General features: G+C 44.2%; 1 protein-coding gene across 8 annotated transcripts in view; it reads right to left on the bottom strand.

Moving 5' to 3' along the window:
• CDKAL1 (CDKAL1 threonylcarbamoyladenosine tRNA methylthiotransferase) overlaps positions 1 to 17,635 on the bottom strand; it is a 631,102-nt gene that overhangs the window by 22,720 nt on the left and 590,747 nt on the right. For 4 of the 8 annotated variants that reach the window (XM_082730990.1, XM_082730992.1, XM_082730991.1 and 1 more), the window contains 2 exons: positions 9,816 to 9,899; positions 6,483 to 6,647 (listed from right to left, as the gene is read on the bottom strand). In XM_082730990.1, coding sequence (XP_082587116.1) covers positions 6,483 to 6,647; positions 9,816 to 9,899 — 249 coding nt within the window. Of the gene's footprint in view, positions 1 to 2,241; positions 3,054 to 3,106; positions 6,648 to 9,815; positions 9,900 to 17,635 lie in introns of those variants that run through there. The other 4 variants (XM_082730994.1, XM_082730995.1, XM_082730996.1 and 1 more) reach the window with 2 other exon arrangements.

The raw sequence follows: 17,635 nt of genomic DNA, 5'->3' as shown, positions 1-17,635 counted from the left end.
GCAACTATCTTTGTTGTTGTTGTTAGGATTTATTTGAGAGAGAGAGAGCACTCCCAGGGCGGGGGGGCGGAGGGAAAGGGAGAGAGAGTCTTAAGCAGACTCCACACAGAGCACAGAGCCTGATGAGGGGCCCGATCTCTTGACCCTGAGATCATGACCTGAGCCGAAACCAAGAGTCGGACGCTCAACTGACTGTGCCACCTGGGTGTCCCGATGACAACTTTTGAAATGATCAAAGGTTGGGCAATTTTTACCTTCTCTGCGCCACTGTGTGGAATGTATCACAAATTAATAATGATAATATTAAGAGGGGCCAATCTTTATTGACTGTTAAGCCATTTCCCTGTAGTCCCATGAAGCAGGTACTATTATCCATGTTTACGGAGGAGAGAGAGGAGGTGGAGATAAGAAGAGTTTACCCAAGGTCATACTCCTTGTAAGTGGTGGAACAGATTCAGACACAAGTGTTCAGAATCCAACATCAGTGTTCTTAACTGCTGTACAATACTATAGAGTGAAAGCCAATGGAAGCAAAGTACCTTTTAAAAAAACATTGACGTAAAAAAAAAAAAATTAAGACCCAGGAAATCACTGATTTTTAAAAGTACACTTACTGAATCCTTTTATCAAATATTAATGCACGTGTGATACACCAGGCATTCTGTCCCCATGATCTAATTTAATCCTCTGTGGCTCGATTGTGTCCATTTTACAAATGAAGAAACTGTGATTCAAGGAGGTTGTACAGGAGCAGAGAAGCGTGTAATTCCCATCTGAACCCAAGCACGAGAGACTCCAAATCTCGAGCTTCTTCCACAAATCACCACCCCCCACCCTGCCACCACCTCTTTCTTATTTAAAGCAATCCTTTCCTACTAGGAATAAACTCAAAAAAAGAAAAACTTTGCAATAAAACTCACTACTTAAGTTTGGAATCAGAGAGAATTTTCTTCCGATTCAGGCACGAAATGGCTCTGACTTCTTAAGTATTGATCTCAGAGATGGTAGGATCCAAGTAATTTGTTAGAAGATGGGCCACAAGAGAGGAAAGAGCACCAGGAGTAAAACGAGTTAGCTTCGATCAAGCAGGGGTAGTGTTCATATTCTCCTGTCTTCCTAACACAGGCTGGTAACGCGAATACCACTTTCCACAGAGCACAGAGAAGACGGTTAATACCGTCCATTTTCTCCTCATTTTTTTCTCTGCATCCGGCACAAGCCCGAGTGGCCGAGTGGTATGCAGAAGACAACTAAAGCCGTGAAGTCATTGGTAAGACTCTTGCAACTCCAAAGGGAAAGTTGGTTTGAGCCTGGGCTGAAAAACCCGGGCCTGACCTCACATCCTTCAGGACGGCCACTACCGAAACTCCAGAAAACACCACATATTGGTGAGGATAGTCACCTAACCACTACCTTCTGACCGGTCTGCTGTCTCTCTGGCTACCTAAATACTTTGAGGTAATCCCGCCTCTCTCTTCTTTGACCGAGAAGATGCTGGGTTTCATACAGGGTAATAGTATTCAACTTAGAGACAAGAACAACACAGACTCGCATGTATTTTGCCGAAGAGCCCAACAAAAATCATTGTAAACATCCATTGAATTTTCATATACTGCTAGGCAGTAACTGTCAAGATACACTGTGAAAAACAGCAAAAGTGTCTATAATTTATCTAGGACGGAGGTGGCAAAAAACATGTACATGTATTTGTTTATATTGTTAAAGCAAACCCTTGGAAGAATAAGCCAAAAACTAAAGCAAACAAAATTCCTTAAATAGGTAAGAGAAGAAACAGGGTGGAGAAGACAGAAGGTGAACTTCTCAGAACATACTTCCGTAGATTTGATTTTGCTAAATATTTTACATGATTTTGAAACAAAACTAAATTTTTTAAATTCCCCCCAAATTTGAAAATAAAGTGGAACAAATGTTCCTAGCAGAGTAGTCACTGGCTGGTACAGCCGTACAGAGAGGAATGAATTCGGCTAACTTTAAAACTACCCTCTGCCCGTACAGTCCTCGAGGGAAATACCCAGGAACAAAAACACCTGTAAAACCACCTCCCCACCACCGCCACCTCAACTCAGCTCCGCGCTCAGGAGTCACACTGTAGGTGATGGCGCTGATATGGTTATTCGTGGACAGTTACGTGAGTAGCACAGGACACAGCCCGTGAATACTTATGCGAGGTGACCAGGACCTGGGATTTTCAGTGTAGAAGACAAGAAGTTACACACGTTAAAGGTGGGTGACGGGTATGTGACATGTATTATGCTTGAAATTTGCTACAGTACAAATTTTCCATAACTGAGTTAAAACAAAACAACTCCTCGATCCCAGTCTTTGATAGACGGCTCTTCGGTAATTTTTCATATTATCAGGTGGTCACGGATCTGGTGCAGTAGGCGCTATTTCCCCACGGGTTTTCTTCAGGTGGCACAACTGGAAGGCACGGCAATTTTCTGAGGAAACTTCAACTGTGTAAAATGATCATCGCACTGAACAGGATACGTTACGACACACTTGGGCTCTATGAGGGAGCGTGGCAAAAATATCACCGCTCTTCAACACCTTAAAACTTGTGCTTTTTCTCAGGGTTCCCATGCCTATGGCCCTTCCCCTAAGTATCCCCTCCCCACAGGCAGGTGACGTTTGCATGTCCCCACAGTCATTTCTACAACCCACTTCAGAAGAATTATTAATACGCAGATGAGACAGTCTTCACCATCCAGGGGGATGCGGTCCCACGCTTTCTGAAGTTCCAAGTGTGGAAATTTGGCCTTATTACATTACAATATTAAAACTGCTTTTATAAATAGCAAACCCTCTTTCCCACTTGAGAATCATTTTCTTAGAAGAGTGGTTTTCAAACTTGAGCAGGCACCAGAATTACCCAGAGAGCTTATTAAGAAAACAGGTTACTGGGCCTTACTCTCAGAGTTTCTGATTCAGGTCCAGTTTGAAGCCTGAGAATTCGCCTTTTTAACAAGTTCCCAGATTTGCTGATGCTGCAAGTCTGGAGACCACACTTGAGAATTATGATCCAAGAACATCTATGGAAACGTATGTGTCCCTTGCTTCCTCCTAAGAACAAAGCCCCAAGAACATCTATGGAAACGTATGTGTCCCTTGCTTCCTCCTAAGAACAAAGCCCCCTGATACTTTTCATATAAAAGTTCATGATCTCCCCTTTCTTTGATTTGTATCTGTCCTTTGAATTCCATGATGCCTTCCCCCGTTTAATTACTATATAACCTTTTTTTGAAATTAATTATCCTTAAAACGATACTCAGAAATGTCCCCTGTTAGCTTATCGGTACCTGTTTGCTTCCGTATTCCTTAAAAATATTCAGGCAATTTTGCTTCTTTCCTATCACCCTCTCTTTCTAATTCTCTATTCCTTTAACCAAACTGAGAGGAAAGATGGGAATACTCATGGAAGATGTTACCGTATGCTGTTTCCTAGCATATAATTTCGTACAGGACAGTAAACTTTGACTTGATTATTGCTCGCCTTTTCCATCCTGTTGTGGGCACTCACTTACAACCTGAAAATAGCAAGGCCTGATATTTATTAATATTTATAGAATTCAACGCCCTGCCACAGGGTAGGCAGTCAATCCATTTTTGTCAAACAGAATATTTCAATCACAGAATCCCGGAGACAACTGAGGTCTAGGGAACCTAAGTGATATACAAAAGGTCAAAAAGTCTGTTACCACAGATGCCAGAATGCTATCATCTGGATCCCACGATGCCCACCCAGGTTGCGCCCCTTCCCCCAGTCTGTTCTACCTCTCACTAGTTTTATCAGAAGACGCCAACAGGACCTGAAGGGGGACAAAATAACTCTCAAGGAACATCGGGCGAAATACTTAGAGAATAATCATAAAATTCTCAATGAGGATAAATGCATTTACTTTGGCCAATAATTACTTAATACAATACTTTGCTTTAGATGCTTTGACCTTTCCAGATGTCTTTACAAAGTGTACAGGGGAGGTCGCCATTCTAGACAAACTAAGGAAAAGCCTACAATATGCAGAAACACATTCCGATGGGATGGGTCCTCTGGTCCTAAACAGACCATCGTATATAGAAATCCACTCCCCTCGCTTACCCCTAGACAGCATGTACTGCATGATGAGGGCTAAAACAACGAAACACAACGACAATGATTAGTACCAGGTCATCTTCAGGGTTTGCTCTTTCTAGATGCAACTAGATTTATGGGAAAGGGCAAACGACCCTTTGGAAGCTGATCGCTATGTCCCAGGAACAGTATCAGGTGGCTTACAGACACTACCAAAGGGACTCCTTTCAATGACCCTACGGGCGAGACGTTAGTCTTCCCATTGAAATGAAGACCAAAGGAAGCTTGGCAGTTGCATAGTTAGGGGAAACTGGCAAGTCCAGATGCAAACTCAGGTCTGTCGGACCCCAAGGTCATGCTTCATCCATGGAGGAAGTATGCTGGTTCTGTCATTCAAGAGTTCCAGAACCTTTACCGGTGCTCAAAGAGCTCAACGAGTCTGAGACGTGATTACAACCTCTACCCACTTCTCTACTCTATAAAAGTGTGACAAGCTGTTCTCCTCCTGCTTAATTTATTTTGGCTTGTGTCATCAGCAAAAACATTTCTAACATCAGGACACACTGACTGAAGAAGGCTTTTTGACCCTGAGCCTGGTGTTATCTTTAAAAGCTGACCAGTAATGAAGTGTAAAGCCACGCTCAGTCCTGACATACAGGAAGTCACAGACGGTGATGGAAGCCTGGCCTGATTTTCCCTCGAAAGTCCTAACCCTTTGGCTTCATGCGTGTGGCCTTGCCCCTTCCTAGAAACCGAGGAGGGCCAACACACAAGGGACTTTCCCTCATCTCACCCAGGGTCTGGAATAGTCCCATGCAGAGAAGGTCCGCTGGTAGAACAGATGACAATGCGTTTTCCAGGCTGGAGGGAGAGAGGGCAGGGGACGAGAGGAGGCTGCCCCCCAAATTTAAACGGCGCTGCCCTTGTAGCAGGTAACACGACAGTCAAGGAACTAACAAAAGGGTATTGCTTTTCTTGGTTGAGGATAATGTTTCAAAACATTATCCTTTTCAATAGACCTACATCGAAGGAATTAAACAATCATTTGCCCACCACTGCCATTTGCTGTGAAATCCTTTTCACTGTGGCTATGTAAAGTCAACCTTGTAATACGTACTCTGTAGAAAAACAAACAAACAACAACAACAACAACAAAAAGCCCACTTCCTTTAACAATCCCTCAAGGATTAGCTAACGCATCAGAAGCCAAATCTTTACACAAGAGAATTTAAATTCTGGATTCTAGTGTTCCTTCCTGGTCATCCATCCCAAACCCCAAGGACTTTTTTTTTTTTTTTGAAGCAACAGCAACCGTGAATGGCTATGCTTATCAAGTACTAGAGCTCACTCCTGGCTGAGCGGGACGACACTCAGTTGGCAGGGCCCCGGCGAAGGCGAGCCTGTGTCACTCCATTTATCAGTCCGATGGCCGTGCACGCGGATTCTTCACGTGCACCTGTCAGGCTCACGAGAGGCGTCACTCGTGTTTGGGCATCAGAGTCCATCACCACAGTGAGTGAGAGCACAGATAACAGGACCCTCTTTGTTGCTACGCTCGATGCTTAATTAACATGCCCTGGCAGTTTATTTTGAGGGGGAAAGATAATACATACGTTCAAACAATCGTGGAACTTGATGGCCAGATAAACATCGCTTCTCATTTTTCCGTACGCAAAATCATGGCTGCACACTTTTTTGTGGCGTGCTTAACAATTGTGTTGGAGAAAGGACATCAAATGATGCTTAGAAATGTGATACACATTTTCATTTCACACCCCATCAGCTTTTACAACTGTAGCTCAATGAAATGTAAGAGGGAGACTGGAAAACAGCCAGATTTGCACCAAGGTATAAAAGAGGGGTCAGGTTACTTTTTTATAGAAAGGAAAAAAATTGTTTAATTTTCACTCCACATGACTAAAGCAGATATTCAACAAACAGCCTGGAGAAAGGCACTCACACCACACACACCGACACGCTTTAGTGCCTGTTTAACTGCAGGCGTTTACTGTATTATCAACAGCTTCGTAAAGCAAGAAAACCTTCCTCTCATCACCCCCTTCCACTCAGGATCTCCTGACACAGAGATGCGCTGGATCAGAGGATCTTCTGCGTTCCATCTTTCACCTGAAAATAATGCCTTTTGCCCTCCACGGCTGGCCTAGAAGTAGGAAGGGCTCATTCCCTCTCCAGGCGGAGCAGCAAAGCTAAAGGCAGCAGCCAAACTGCATCTTTCTAACTCAGAGTTCAGTCTGTCAGGAAGGATTAAAGGCTCATGCATACATAAAGAGGGAACTAGAAATGATAACAGAAACACGGTCTGGAATCTCTGTGCTTCTGCAGCTGCTGTTTCACCAGCAAGGTAGAGAGAAAAGCGTCTTGTACTCACCTCTGTTAAACCTGAGACTTGTCCCTTGGCTAATGGTTTGCTGATGGATGGCGTGTATACTTTGGCGTCTGATACTGGCTGCCCTTTCATGAAGTGTTTCCCTGATTCGTAAATGTCCACTTCGATCATTTTCCCCATGAATGTGGGGTTCTTTGGCACTAAGACCTTTAAAGAAAAATTCAGAAGGCTTAATTTGAACAAAATCAACTTGCCATTTTAGAGCACCGTTTTAGATTGATAGGATGACTGCAAAGGAAGCAGAGGAGTCCCGGATACCTCAGACCCCTATTTTCCATGAACATCCGACCACGAGTACGGTACGTTCGTCACAATGAATGAACCCACACTGACCTAGGACTACCCGCCGCAGCCCATCCTTTATTCGGGTATCCCTGGCTGCCTCCTTGCCTCTTCTCTCTGTCCTGAGACCCTGTCCCGAGTAGGCTCCATCTTCCAGCTGCTCAAGGATCTGGAGATCCTGTAGGCAAGGGAGGCGCGTGTGGGAGGAGCCACGGGCTGGAGACAATGCGCCTTCCTCGGGATGCCTGCTGTCCTCAGGCATGTGGCTGGCAGACCCGGGGGGAGCCCCCAGCAATCAAGCCAGTCGCTTTTGGACAGGCCTTTGATATGCTGCTCTCGGCTGTCCCATGCAATGAGGAAAACTGAGACAACGCTGATGAAAGCCTTATACTTTCCATACCTGCCAAGTCAGCTGTCAGAATCATGGTTTGAATAGACACTTCAGATAAAGGCCCGCGTGTTTGTGTGTGCATGAGTGTGTGTGTGTTTGTGTGCATGAGAGAGAGAGCATGGGTGTGTGATTTGAGGGGCAGGGAGCAGAAGAGCATTTAAAAGCGCCCTTTTTAATGGCCCAAGTGTTGGTGTTGGAGTTCAATGACTCCTCTGATGAACACCAGCCTCCGTTCCCGTCTCTCGCTCTGTCCTGGGACAGGCACGTTGGTTCCTTCTACCTCCACAGACAATCGGCAGTTCTGAAGGCTCCTTTGGCTAGTTCACAAGGAACTGTCAGACGGTCTCTCTCCGCTCGAGATTTCTGACGGAAGCACTTGTTTACCTCGAGCAAACGTTCCCGTCCTTGGGGACCCGCAGGAGGTTTGCACACGGCGTGTCTCCCTCACGTTTCTGTGTCGGGGCCTTAGCCGCTCGCCAGGCTTTTCAAGTCAGGAGCCAAAACAAACAGACTCATTCCAACCTAGTAATACTGTCATTTCTAGATACCATCTCCACTTCTGGAGCTCATCTTATTTAGAAAAATCATTCCTCTGACATCTTTGATGCGCTTCGCTGTAGAGACAGACATGCTGGAGGCGAGTCAGGGTTCCACGGCCGACTTCTCTGGGAGGCAGAGAGGGATCTGGGTCTTTCTGGGTTTGATTCTTTTTATGACCACTGAGTCCACGGCCCCATCAAAGGAGAGGAAAAAGGTCACCGGGGCGCTGAATTACTCACAGCAAGCACGTGAACTCAAAGAGCTTTAGTATCAGAATATGAAAACCCCTTTAAATCGGTTTTTATAAAACAAGAAAATCTCTAGAGTAAACTGTCCCTGGGAGATGTGGTACTATTCTGAGGAGAAATAACTCTCCTTGATCTGCTGCCTTGATCTGAATGAAGAGCTCACTGTTTTTTTCTCCCTCCAGTTGTAATAATTGGAAAAAGCCCGGCTGCTTTAAATTGGAGGAAACAGCTAATGAGGCACGCCATTGCCTTTAAAATGAAGGGGAAAAAAGTTTCCTGCTGAGGCAGAAACCCAGATGGCAGAGAAAAGAGAGGGAAGAGGCGACCAAAATACAATCGAGTTCCTCCCCAGGGCCGAGCAGGTTGGCCTGAATAGGAAAATGGCTCTTGGGAGCCAACTAATGAGATGGAAAATGGGGAAGAAACTCGTCTCCGGCATCAAGTGCTGGGAACCCCCCCTCCGCTGTCGTTTCTGCCGGGTATGGAACAGGGCACGTGTTTAGTCTGGGCCTGGAAAAGTTCCTCCCACGTTTCCTGAGAACTCAGGGCCCAGTTTGGGGTTATTCCCTGGGAAGCATCAGCAGGGGAGGTCTCTCCGACTACGGCCTCCCTGCTTTCGGACATGGGCAGGGGGTTTCCCTTCCCTGACTCGCCCACACTAGCCCGAAGAGGTTTCCCACACTCTAATTTCAGCCACGACCCATAGGGGGGAAAAAAAATTCACTTCTTATTTAACGAGAAAGGAACAAAAAGTAGGAAAACACATTTGGTATTAAGAAAAGTTAAGAGTCGGACGCCTGGGTGGCTCAGTTGGTTAAGTGTCTGCTTTTGGCTCAGGTCATGGTCCCAGGGTTCTGGGATCGAGTTCTCCCATCCGGCTCCCGGCTCCGCGGGGAGTCTGTTCCTCCCCCTCCCTCTACTCCTTCCCCTGCTGGTGCTCTCTCTCAAATAAATAAAATCTCAAACAAAACAAAACAAAGCAAAAAACCATTAACAGAGTCCAAGAGTGACACACGAAATCCCTATGCCCATGGAGAGTGTACTGCTGAGTAGGGGAGAGCCCCTCTCTTCCTGGGCCTTTTCCAGGGCCACGGCCCCTGAGGGAGGCCCCTGTGTTCTTCAGTCACTTCTGAACCACTGCCCATCTTGGGGGAGTGGAATCCTAAATGTTGAGAGAGAAGCTGGGCGGGCCGGCAGTGCGGTGAGCTGGTCCAGTTTACAAGGGGGGCAAGGCTGCCGGCCAGTGGGCAGGCTCTGCCCGTGTAGACGATGCTCTCAGTGAAGCTGGTTTGATCCTCATGCTGGTCTCTAGAGCTGGCCCCGTGAGCTGAATTCACAGAATGGACTCTTTCCCCTTGGCCCCCAGCATTCTTACCAAGGTGGAAGTTAAAACAACAACAACAACAAACAAAAATCCTACAACTAAACAGAACTGATAAAAACCACCGACCGACAGACCACCTGAGCGAGCGCCGGGGCTGAGGCTTCGGGAGGAAAGCCCTGCGCTTCCCCTTCATCCTTCCTGTTCCCTGGACAGAGGCTCCCCCTCTCCTCTGCCAGGCTGTGGGAATTCCAGCCGCGGGGACTACCTGTTCTCGCCTCCTAAAGCCTACAGCTGGTCCCGGCAAAGACGACTAAAGACAAAAACACACTTACTCCTTTGCAGAGGCATTCTGTGGACTAAACCACAGAGATAAGGCCCTGTTCATCGAGCCGACCCGATGCTCTAAAATCCCTTCGCTGTGACAGGACTCTGCAACCCTCCCCTCCTTTCTGTTCCTTTTGCTTAAGTGATTTGCTCCACAGCCCTCTCTCACTCCGGAGAAAGCATCAGGCCTCGGAAGTGTTGCTCACCTGCTCGTAGAATCGATTGTGGGCAACGTAAAACTTGGAATCAAAAGACTCTTCGGTCACTAACACTTGTTGTCTTTCGCCAATCTGTGAAGAGAAGGGGAGAGAAAAGGAAAGGTAAGGGCAAACACCTCAGAATCCAAAACAGAAGTGCCAGCCCAGACAGTCATGGACCAGTAAGCGGTGTCTGCTCGGAGTTAAAGCGGATTCTGGATTGCTAGCTACTGAGCAGCTAATAGAAGAACCACTAATTCAAATTTCCTGAAAGATGCTATTATCTATGAACTAATATAAAATGAGCCTAGCATGAAATCTTACTTTATTATATAACTATGAAACAAAACTTAGCTTCCTCCTTCAACATAAGTAAGATAATTAAGGGCTCCAAGACACACAAAACTCTTCTAAGTACCACTTGGTTTCTCCAAGCAACGTTGCCCAACAAGCCAGAACAAGCTACTTCTAATCCAAATTCATGAAAATATTTTGGCAATGGGGAAGAGTAGTAATAAACATTAATTTGAGTTATGAGGGATGTAACACTAAAGAAAATGCCTCGAAAAGTAGTCATTAAGTCCCTGCATCTAAACATTTCACACATTGCATATAACTCTGCAATTACTGATTAATTCCTACGGCTATTTCCTTATTAAATACATTTACTCTCTCATAAGCAGCAGTCTCTTCTTTGTTGTAGCCACGACTCCATGTTCATGTTTTATTTTTTATTTTATTTTTTTTTTTAGGAAGAAAGACAGCAAAGATATGGGACTGTTAATTCTCTCCAGGTTCAATCTACATTTACGGTCTAAGCACACATCTTTAATAACAAAGAAGTTAAATCAGCCAAAACATTGGCTGAAGAAATGTGACCAGTCGAAAACATTCTACCACTTCCAAGTTTCGTCCACTGTGAAGTACATTTAAAGCACCAATTACTTCTTTCTAACAAGGTTGTCAAAATGTCTGATGTAGTAGCAACTAGCTGCACGGAATGACTGTACCTAGAATTATTTTTGCCTTCGCTGCTTGATAAATACAACTCTCTGTGTCAAAGCACACGGACAAGAAGATTTCAAAAAAGCCATCCCTAGGGGCACCTGGGTGGCTCAGTGGGTTAAAGCCTCTGCCTTTGGCTCGGGTCATGATCTCAGGGTCCTGGGATTGAGCCCCACATCAGGCTCACTGCTTGGCAGGGAGCCTGCTTCCTCCTCTCTCTCCGCCTGCCTCTCTGCCTACTTGTGATCTCTGTCTGTCAAATAAATAAATAAAATTAAAAAAAAAAAAATAAGTCGTCCCTATTCTCCTATGTAGGGACTTGCTACCGCAGTCGGGTAGTTAGGGTTTAGCAAACGTAAACACAGCTGCACTAAACAGACCACCTAACAATTAAAAACAAAACACCAAACTCTCCTCTCCATCATACGATGCCAATACCTAAACACACCATAATTTACTATCTTTTTTTACTATCTTGTTCAAAATGTAGCCCCCTTAGCCAAAGGTCGTAAGGTCTCTGGGAGGATACTTACCAGGCACTTCCTTCACTCCCTGAAAACTAAGGAACTTTCCTGCCACATTCACCCCTTTTGAAAATCGAGTGGCAACCAAAGAACATCTCCCCAACTTCTCCATCGAATGGGAATGGCTGTTTATTTAACAAGAATGATGAATATTGGTTTCTACTGAAGTATATTCTTCTGGAGAAAAACTTAGCATGTTTGTACACATTTCACAGTGTGAGTTGCTTATGACTTAGGCTAAGTATCTGTCAATGGTTCTTAAGGAAATCTGCAATTACACTTCATCTCACGTTAAGTTTTCGGGAAACGAATCTAGCAACAATATGAGATTGTTGAGCCCCTGAGACTGTAGCTGCTGCTTCCGTCTTGTTTGAATGAAGGTGGACAGCTGTTGTCCGCACTGCTGGGCTCCCCTGGCTCACCAGGTAACAGCCACGCGAGCTCACACAGACCCAGAGTCGGGGAGACTTGCTACGTGTGCACAGCAGAGGGTGGGGCTTCTGATCAACCACCAGAGAACTATTTACAGTTGAGTATTTAACTGTTATTTGCCACAAGGATGCAGGGAAATGGCTATGTGTGGTAATTTACGGTGGCAAACATCTTCCTGTCACCTCTTCTGTCCCCTTAGTCATGCATCCTGTCTCACCAGTGAGGCTCTTAAAGTTCCTCGAAAGACACAAAGCAAAAATGAGCATAAGGAAGCCAGGACTTGGATGAAAAGCTGCTGCAATCTATTCCAATCCCCTTAAAAAACTAACTAAAATGAATAATAAATGCCCTCCTTGATATATATGTATATAAGACTGAAGTTGCAATGAAGTGACTATCAGACACAACCTTTAAGAGAATGGACTATTTCCCGTAACCTTAAAAACACCCACGACATTAAGGAGCAGGGGTGCAGGGGGAAGGTTTCAGGTGGAACTCGGGGGTAAAATTTTAAAAATGGACAAATTCCTAAGAATATGTGAGAGGTTGACGATGAAGTGTTTCATAAAGATTGTGACTGGTAGCACAAATTAGGGTGCCAGTGGAATCAGGCACCCAAAGAATGGTCTAGAGCTGGCGTCACGACAGCAGGAATGTTCAAGGACAGGAGGGAAGGGGATGCTTGGAGGGAGGAGGGATGGTCAAAGCAGGGGTGTGGCCTGCCCGCAGAACCTGGCAGGGAGGAGTCCAAGGAGGGTTACTTAAAAACACGAGCCACCACATGTTTGAAGCAGATGTTAGATGGGAGAACACGAGGTCTGAGTAGATTATTTTTAAGATAGAGAGGTGAGGACATTTACTCGGCGCGAAAAGGAGAGGTCAGGAAGTAGCAGGACATGGGAAAAGGAGAGTTGGGTTATAAGATTTAAAACACCTCTCAGTTCCAAAGTTCTAGGTCCTCCTCTGTGGTGGATCGGTAGGACTGGGGCTGGTACGCCCACAAGCTTCCCGATGCGAAAATACGTACTCTGAATCCAGGCTCACTTTCCCTAAAGTCAACATACGCTTCAAGCACACAGCTATTTTCTTGCTGCACTTAAAAGTAACGTGATCTCGAATACCCACAAAGTCCTTCAAAAAGCTGTTGAGGGATCTGAACCCCAAGAAACCCGTCAAAATCTTCCCAACAAAACCTTTGTTTTATAATCCTAAGAAAGATAACCCTTTTGTTTCTGATTTGTTTTACAGACGTATAATTTATAGTTGGTTAACGAAAATGCTCACTTAGCTTCCTCAGCATTTTTGGATGTGGGAACTTGGGATGGGAAGTTATGAATTTCAGGGGGAAACTGAGTTTCCTTTTGAGAAGTCTGATCTTGTGGCCAAAGTCAGGACTCCTGCAAGTGGCGGTCAGTCCTGCTCACACAAGGTAGGCTTATTCTGTCATTTATTCCTTAAATGTCTGTGGAGAAAGCAATTTTTCCTAGGGCAAGCAGAATTTCAGTTAGTCTATTTTAGTCTAGCTTTAAAAAGATGTTTCATGGGGCGCCTGGGTGGCTCAGTGGGTTAAGCCTCTGCCTTTGGCTCCGGTCATGATCTCAGGGTCCTAGGATTGAGCCCTGCATTGGGCTCTCTGCTCAGCAGGGAGCCTGCTCCCCCCACCCACGCCTCTCAGCATCCTTGTGATCTTTCTCTGTCAAATAAATAAACAAAAATCTTAAAAAAAAAAAAAGATGTTTCATGAAGGGCACCAGGGTTTCTCAGTCAGTAGACCATGCAACTCTTGATCTCAGGGTTGTGAGTTTGAGCCCTACGTTGAGCCAGGGGTGTACCTAAATAAATAAGACAACAACAAAAAGGATGTTTTATGAAAAATTAATGATAAAAACGGTCTTGTAAAACCATTCTTCTTCCATGTCACAGACTGCGTCCCCAAACTGAGGCCAAGTGCAGGAAAAAGGTCTCATGGGATCCTGCATTACTGGTGATCTCACAGGGCTGGGTACGAGAGAACGCCCCTGTACAGTTTTCCAGGCCTTGTTGGAAAGATGGGACAAGGGGTCTTATGTTTACTTAGCTATTCATTTATCCATAAAGCCTGGAAATAAAGGCAGGAGTCCCATAAGCGGACCAGGAAGTCAGCAGCTGAAGCGGGTTTGGCGATCTCCGATTTCAAAGAGAGGACACTGAGGCCCGGCCCGATGTGGTGATTTGCTCTGGGGCAGGGCAGAAGGAAGAAGAGGAAGTCCCGGAGTCCTCCCACTACCCGGGGCCTCCCACTTGAGTGCTCACTGGAGAAAACCTACACCATCAGAGATCTGATTCTGCAGTGCGTGACTTTTCCTTGAGTAGAGAAACATCTGCGACAAACAAAAAGGAATGTTTTTAAATTCAAGTTTTGGGCAGAATTTTCAGTACATTACATAATCAGCTAGCCGTGTTATTTGTGTCACATCTATGCTTAAAATTTCCCAAGTGCCCAAAAGTTGTGAGAAACATCAGTTCTAACCATATGGCCAGATAACACACATAAAACAGCCTTGCGTTAACAAAGCAGTGGTTTCCGGCAGAATGTGGTTGCTGAATGAATGCTCATTCGAGTATACTGTTTCCCCATTTGTCCTTAGAAAGTTCCTACCTGACTAAGGACTGAAGAGAGACACTGAAGAGAATTGCTTTCAGGCCGGCGCACAATACAACCTTAACCAAAGACTGCAGAGTCTGTGGCCTTCACCTTTACGTCGGGAAGAAATGTTACTTGTGTAAGACTCCCTTGTTCTAGAAGAAGTAGAAGGTTTCTTTTAAACTTCTACAGATGACTTTAAATATAAACTTCACACAAAGTTTATTTTTTCTTTCTTAGTCCCTCCCTAGCCCTCCATGTCCTCACTTCTGTTTTACTTATAGAGGAAGCCTGAGATAAGGCTTTGGAAAAAAATTCCAATTCAATCTCTACTGGAGGGTTAGGTCTGAAAGATCTCAGTATTTCAGTGTTAACAGCTCAGTATCCAAAAAACATTCACAAAGGACAGATGCATATTTGAGTACCGGTACAAGAGAAATATTTCTTTCTTGCAACAGTTATAGGAAGGTAAAGAAATTATTTTGCTTCCCCTGAAGAGTTTCTAGAAATTAATTCTTCTGTCCAATAGCCTTAGGGGAAAAAAGGAGATTAAAACACATATATCAAAAGGTCTCATAATTATTTATATCACATTCCTAATAAACTTGAATATCCGTTTATCCTACAAAATGTTCTGACATGCAATTTCCGCAGCTAAGTTGTTGAGGGTTTCTTTCTTTCTTTCTTTTATTGTTTTTCTTTGTTTTCTTGGTTTTTGTAGATAATAAAATACAATTTTTCTACCTGACTGGTTTCTGAATGCATGACTCTGGGAAATGTCAAATGTCTTTCTTTAGTTCCAGTCAAATTAGTTTTTTTCCCCCCCCTCCCCTAAGCTGCCTGGAACATGTTAAACACAAGGCTGTGACCTTAAACTCTGAAATAATATTTCTAGTGTCTGTGCAAAAGCCTGCCCTCACATACACCTTTAGACTAATTACTGCAGTGTAATGTTGCCGGTGAACCACTGTAATTACACTTGGAGAAAAGTATGGTCTTGTTCTTTGCTAGCTAATGAAAATGATAACCTTTCCATTTTGATTCATCATTCTCAACAGGCAGAGCATGCGACGCTGGGTCTCCAGGGTATCCGGTAATTTTCCCGACTGTTTATGCACACTTCTGTTTTCTGGCCCTGCAGACGCGGGAACGAAAGAACCAGGCATACTAATGCTAACAACAGTCAACAGTAATAATAGCAATAACATTAAAGTTTAATATCATCCTTACTCGACAATTCCACTCTGTAATGAAAGGGCCATGACACAGGAATGTGTGTCAAAAAATGATGATGGCGCAGAAAACAAGTAATGGGACTCAAAGTCCGTCGTATTCCAAATGCTTGCCATCCGTTTGCTGGTCTACCTAGAGATTCTTGAGAGATGTTGGGTGGTTTCTTCTCAAAGGGGCTGATTCGTATCTGACTCTAAGACAATGACTGAAAATACATTTTATCAGACTTTTTAAAAGCAGTATCTTCTGGGTGAAAAAAAGAAATATTCTTTAGCTCTCCTTATTAACAGGAATAAATATATGCAAAAGAAAAAGAATGTTCCTTTGAGGTAGACTATCCATTCCTGGAAGTAGCTGACCCATGCCTACGAGTGCCTCAGTGGTCCTATTGTTCCTTCCTCATATTTCAGAAGAAACACCAAGAAAACGGTGGTGGGGGGGGGTCTTTTTGCAAAAGTAGGGATGCAATATACAAAGGCCAGATGCCAGGGATCTCTGGAATCCGATCAGACTATGATGTTTCTTCTAATAGCAGCCCTGTGGCCTGTCTTCTTCAATCGCTTGCTGGCCTGCTTTCTGTCTTGTGCCCACTTCAGCAAGAGAAAAGGGAGAGAAGAGGGAGTCTTTTCCCACTTAGAGGTAAAATCCCATTCTAATAACAGAGCTCTTTTCATCTGCTGGGTGAGAGCCAACAGTAATAGTACAATAACCCTGCTTTATTGATCTGGTTAAAATAATTCTCAACAGCAAACAGTTATGTGAGAAATGCCAACCTGACCCCTTTGCAGTATTAGAAATGTATACCTGGGTGCTTACTCAACTGCCAATTCAAAAAACAGCCAAGTTTTAACCACCTGCCTGTAAATTTTCAGTATTCTAGATCATTCTAAGATGTTACCTACAGTGCTTTTGTGAAGATTTTTTTTTTTTAAACTGTGTAAGAACACAGAACATGAGATCTACTCTCTTAACAAACAGAGACGAGTGGCCCTTTTTTTTATCACAAAACTAGCACAAAGTATGTTAGATCTATTTTTCCCACATCAGGTAAGCTTGACAATGCCCAGGCAGCGTAGGAAGGTGCTCAACAAACATTGAGAACTATCTCAAGTCCCAAAGCCAGATGCTGCCAGTAGTAGCTATCCATGAGATCTTATCAACAGGATGACTAATGGAGGCCAACATGAGATACGTGTGTGGAACACTTTTTTATTAAAAGTTTGATTCTAAGATTAAATGTTAATCTCCACATACTTCCACCTTCCCCATCTTTTCACACTGGTCTCTACCAATCGTGACTCTGCGCATCTGGGCCACTCTTCTTTGACGGGCTTCTCCTGGGGCACAGAAAGTGACCACACTTATGATTCAGGACAGTTGAACTGATAACCTTCCTGGAAGGAACAACAGGAACAATAGGACCACTGAGGCACTCATAGGCATAAGTCAGCTTTAGGATTTGTGTTTCACTGATGACACAGTAAACTAGCTAGATCACAAAGAGAGAGAAAGAAGAAAGACTGACCACTGGGTTTTAGAGATTTGGTGTTTACGTAATTCTACTAATGCGTAGTAATTACTTGCCAATTGCTTTTACATCTTCACTCAGAAGTACTGAGCGAAGATTGCTGAGAGCCTAAACACTATCAAACACTTTATTAAAACAGTATAAGCCTCAGAAGAATTCAAAGAAAGGTCCAGACAGTTGGAGGAAGAAAGGTATGGGAATGGTATACAGGACACCTTGCAATTTTCTCTGTGGTGAGAAGAAGGCTTCTTTTCAAATACTAAATTAGAGGAAAGGACGGATAAGTTCTAGTATAACCAGGCTCTAGATAGGCATTTTTGGAATTATGAATTTCAGAGTTGGCATGGTTGGAAGAATAAATAGATCATTGAGTACAAATACATCATTTTACAGATGAGAAAACTAGGGCTCATTAGAGACTAAGTGTCAAGGCCAAAGTCATACAGCTAATAATATCTACCCATACCATAAAAAGTGGATTTCA

Source organism: Mustela nivalis (genome assembly GCF_964662115.1).
Source record: "Mustela nivalis genome assembly, chromosome: 5".
Lineage (NCBI taxonomy): Eukaryota > Metazoa > Chordata > Mammalia > Carnivora > Mustelidae > Mustela > Mustela nivalis.
Note: the sequence above shows the minus strand (reverse complement) of the source record. Positions and strands in the feature narration are given on the sequence as shown.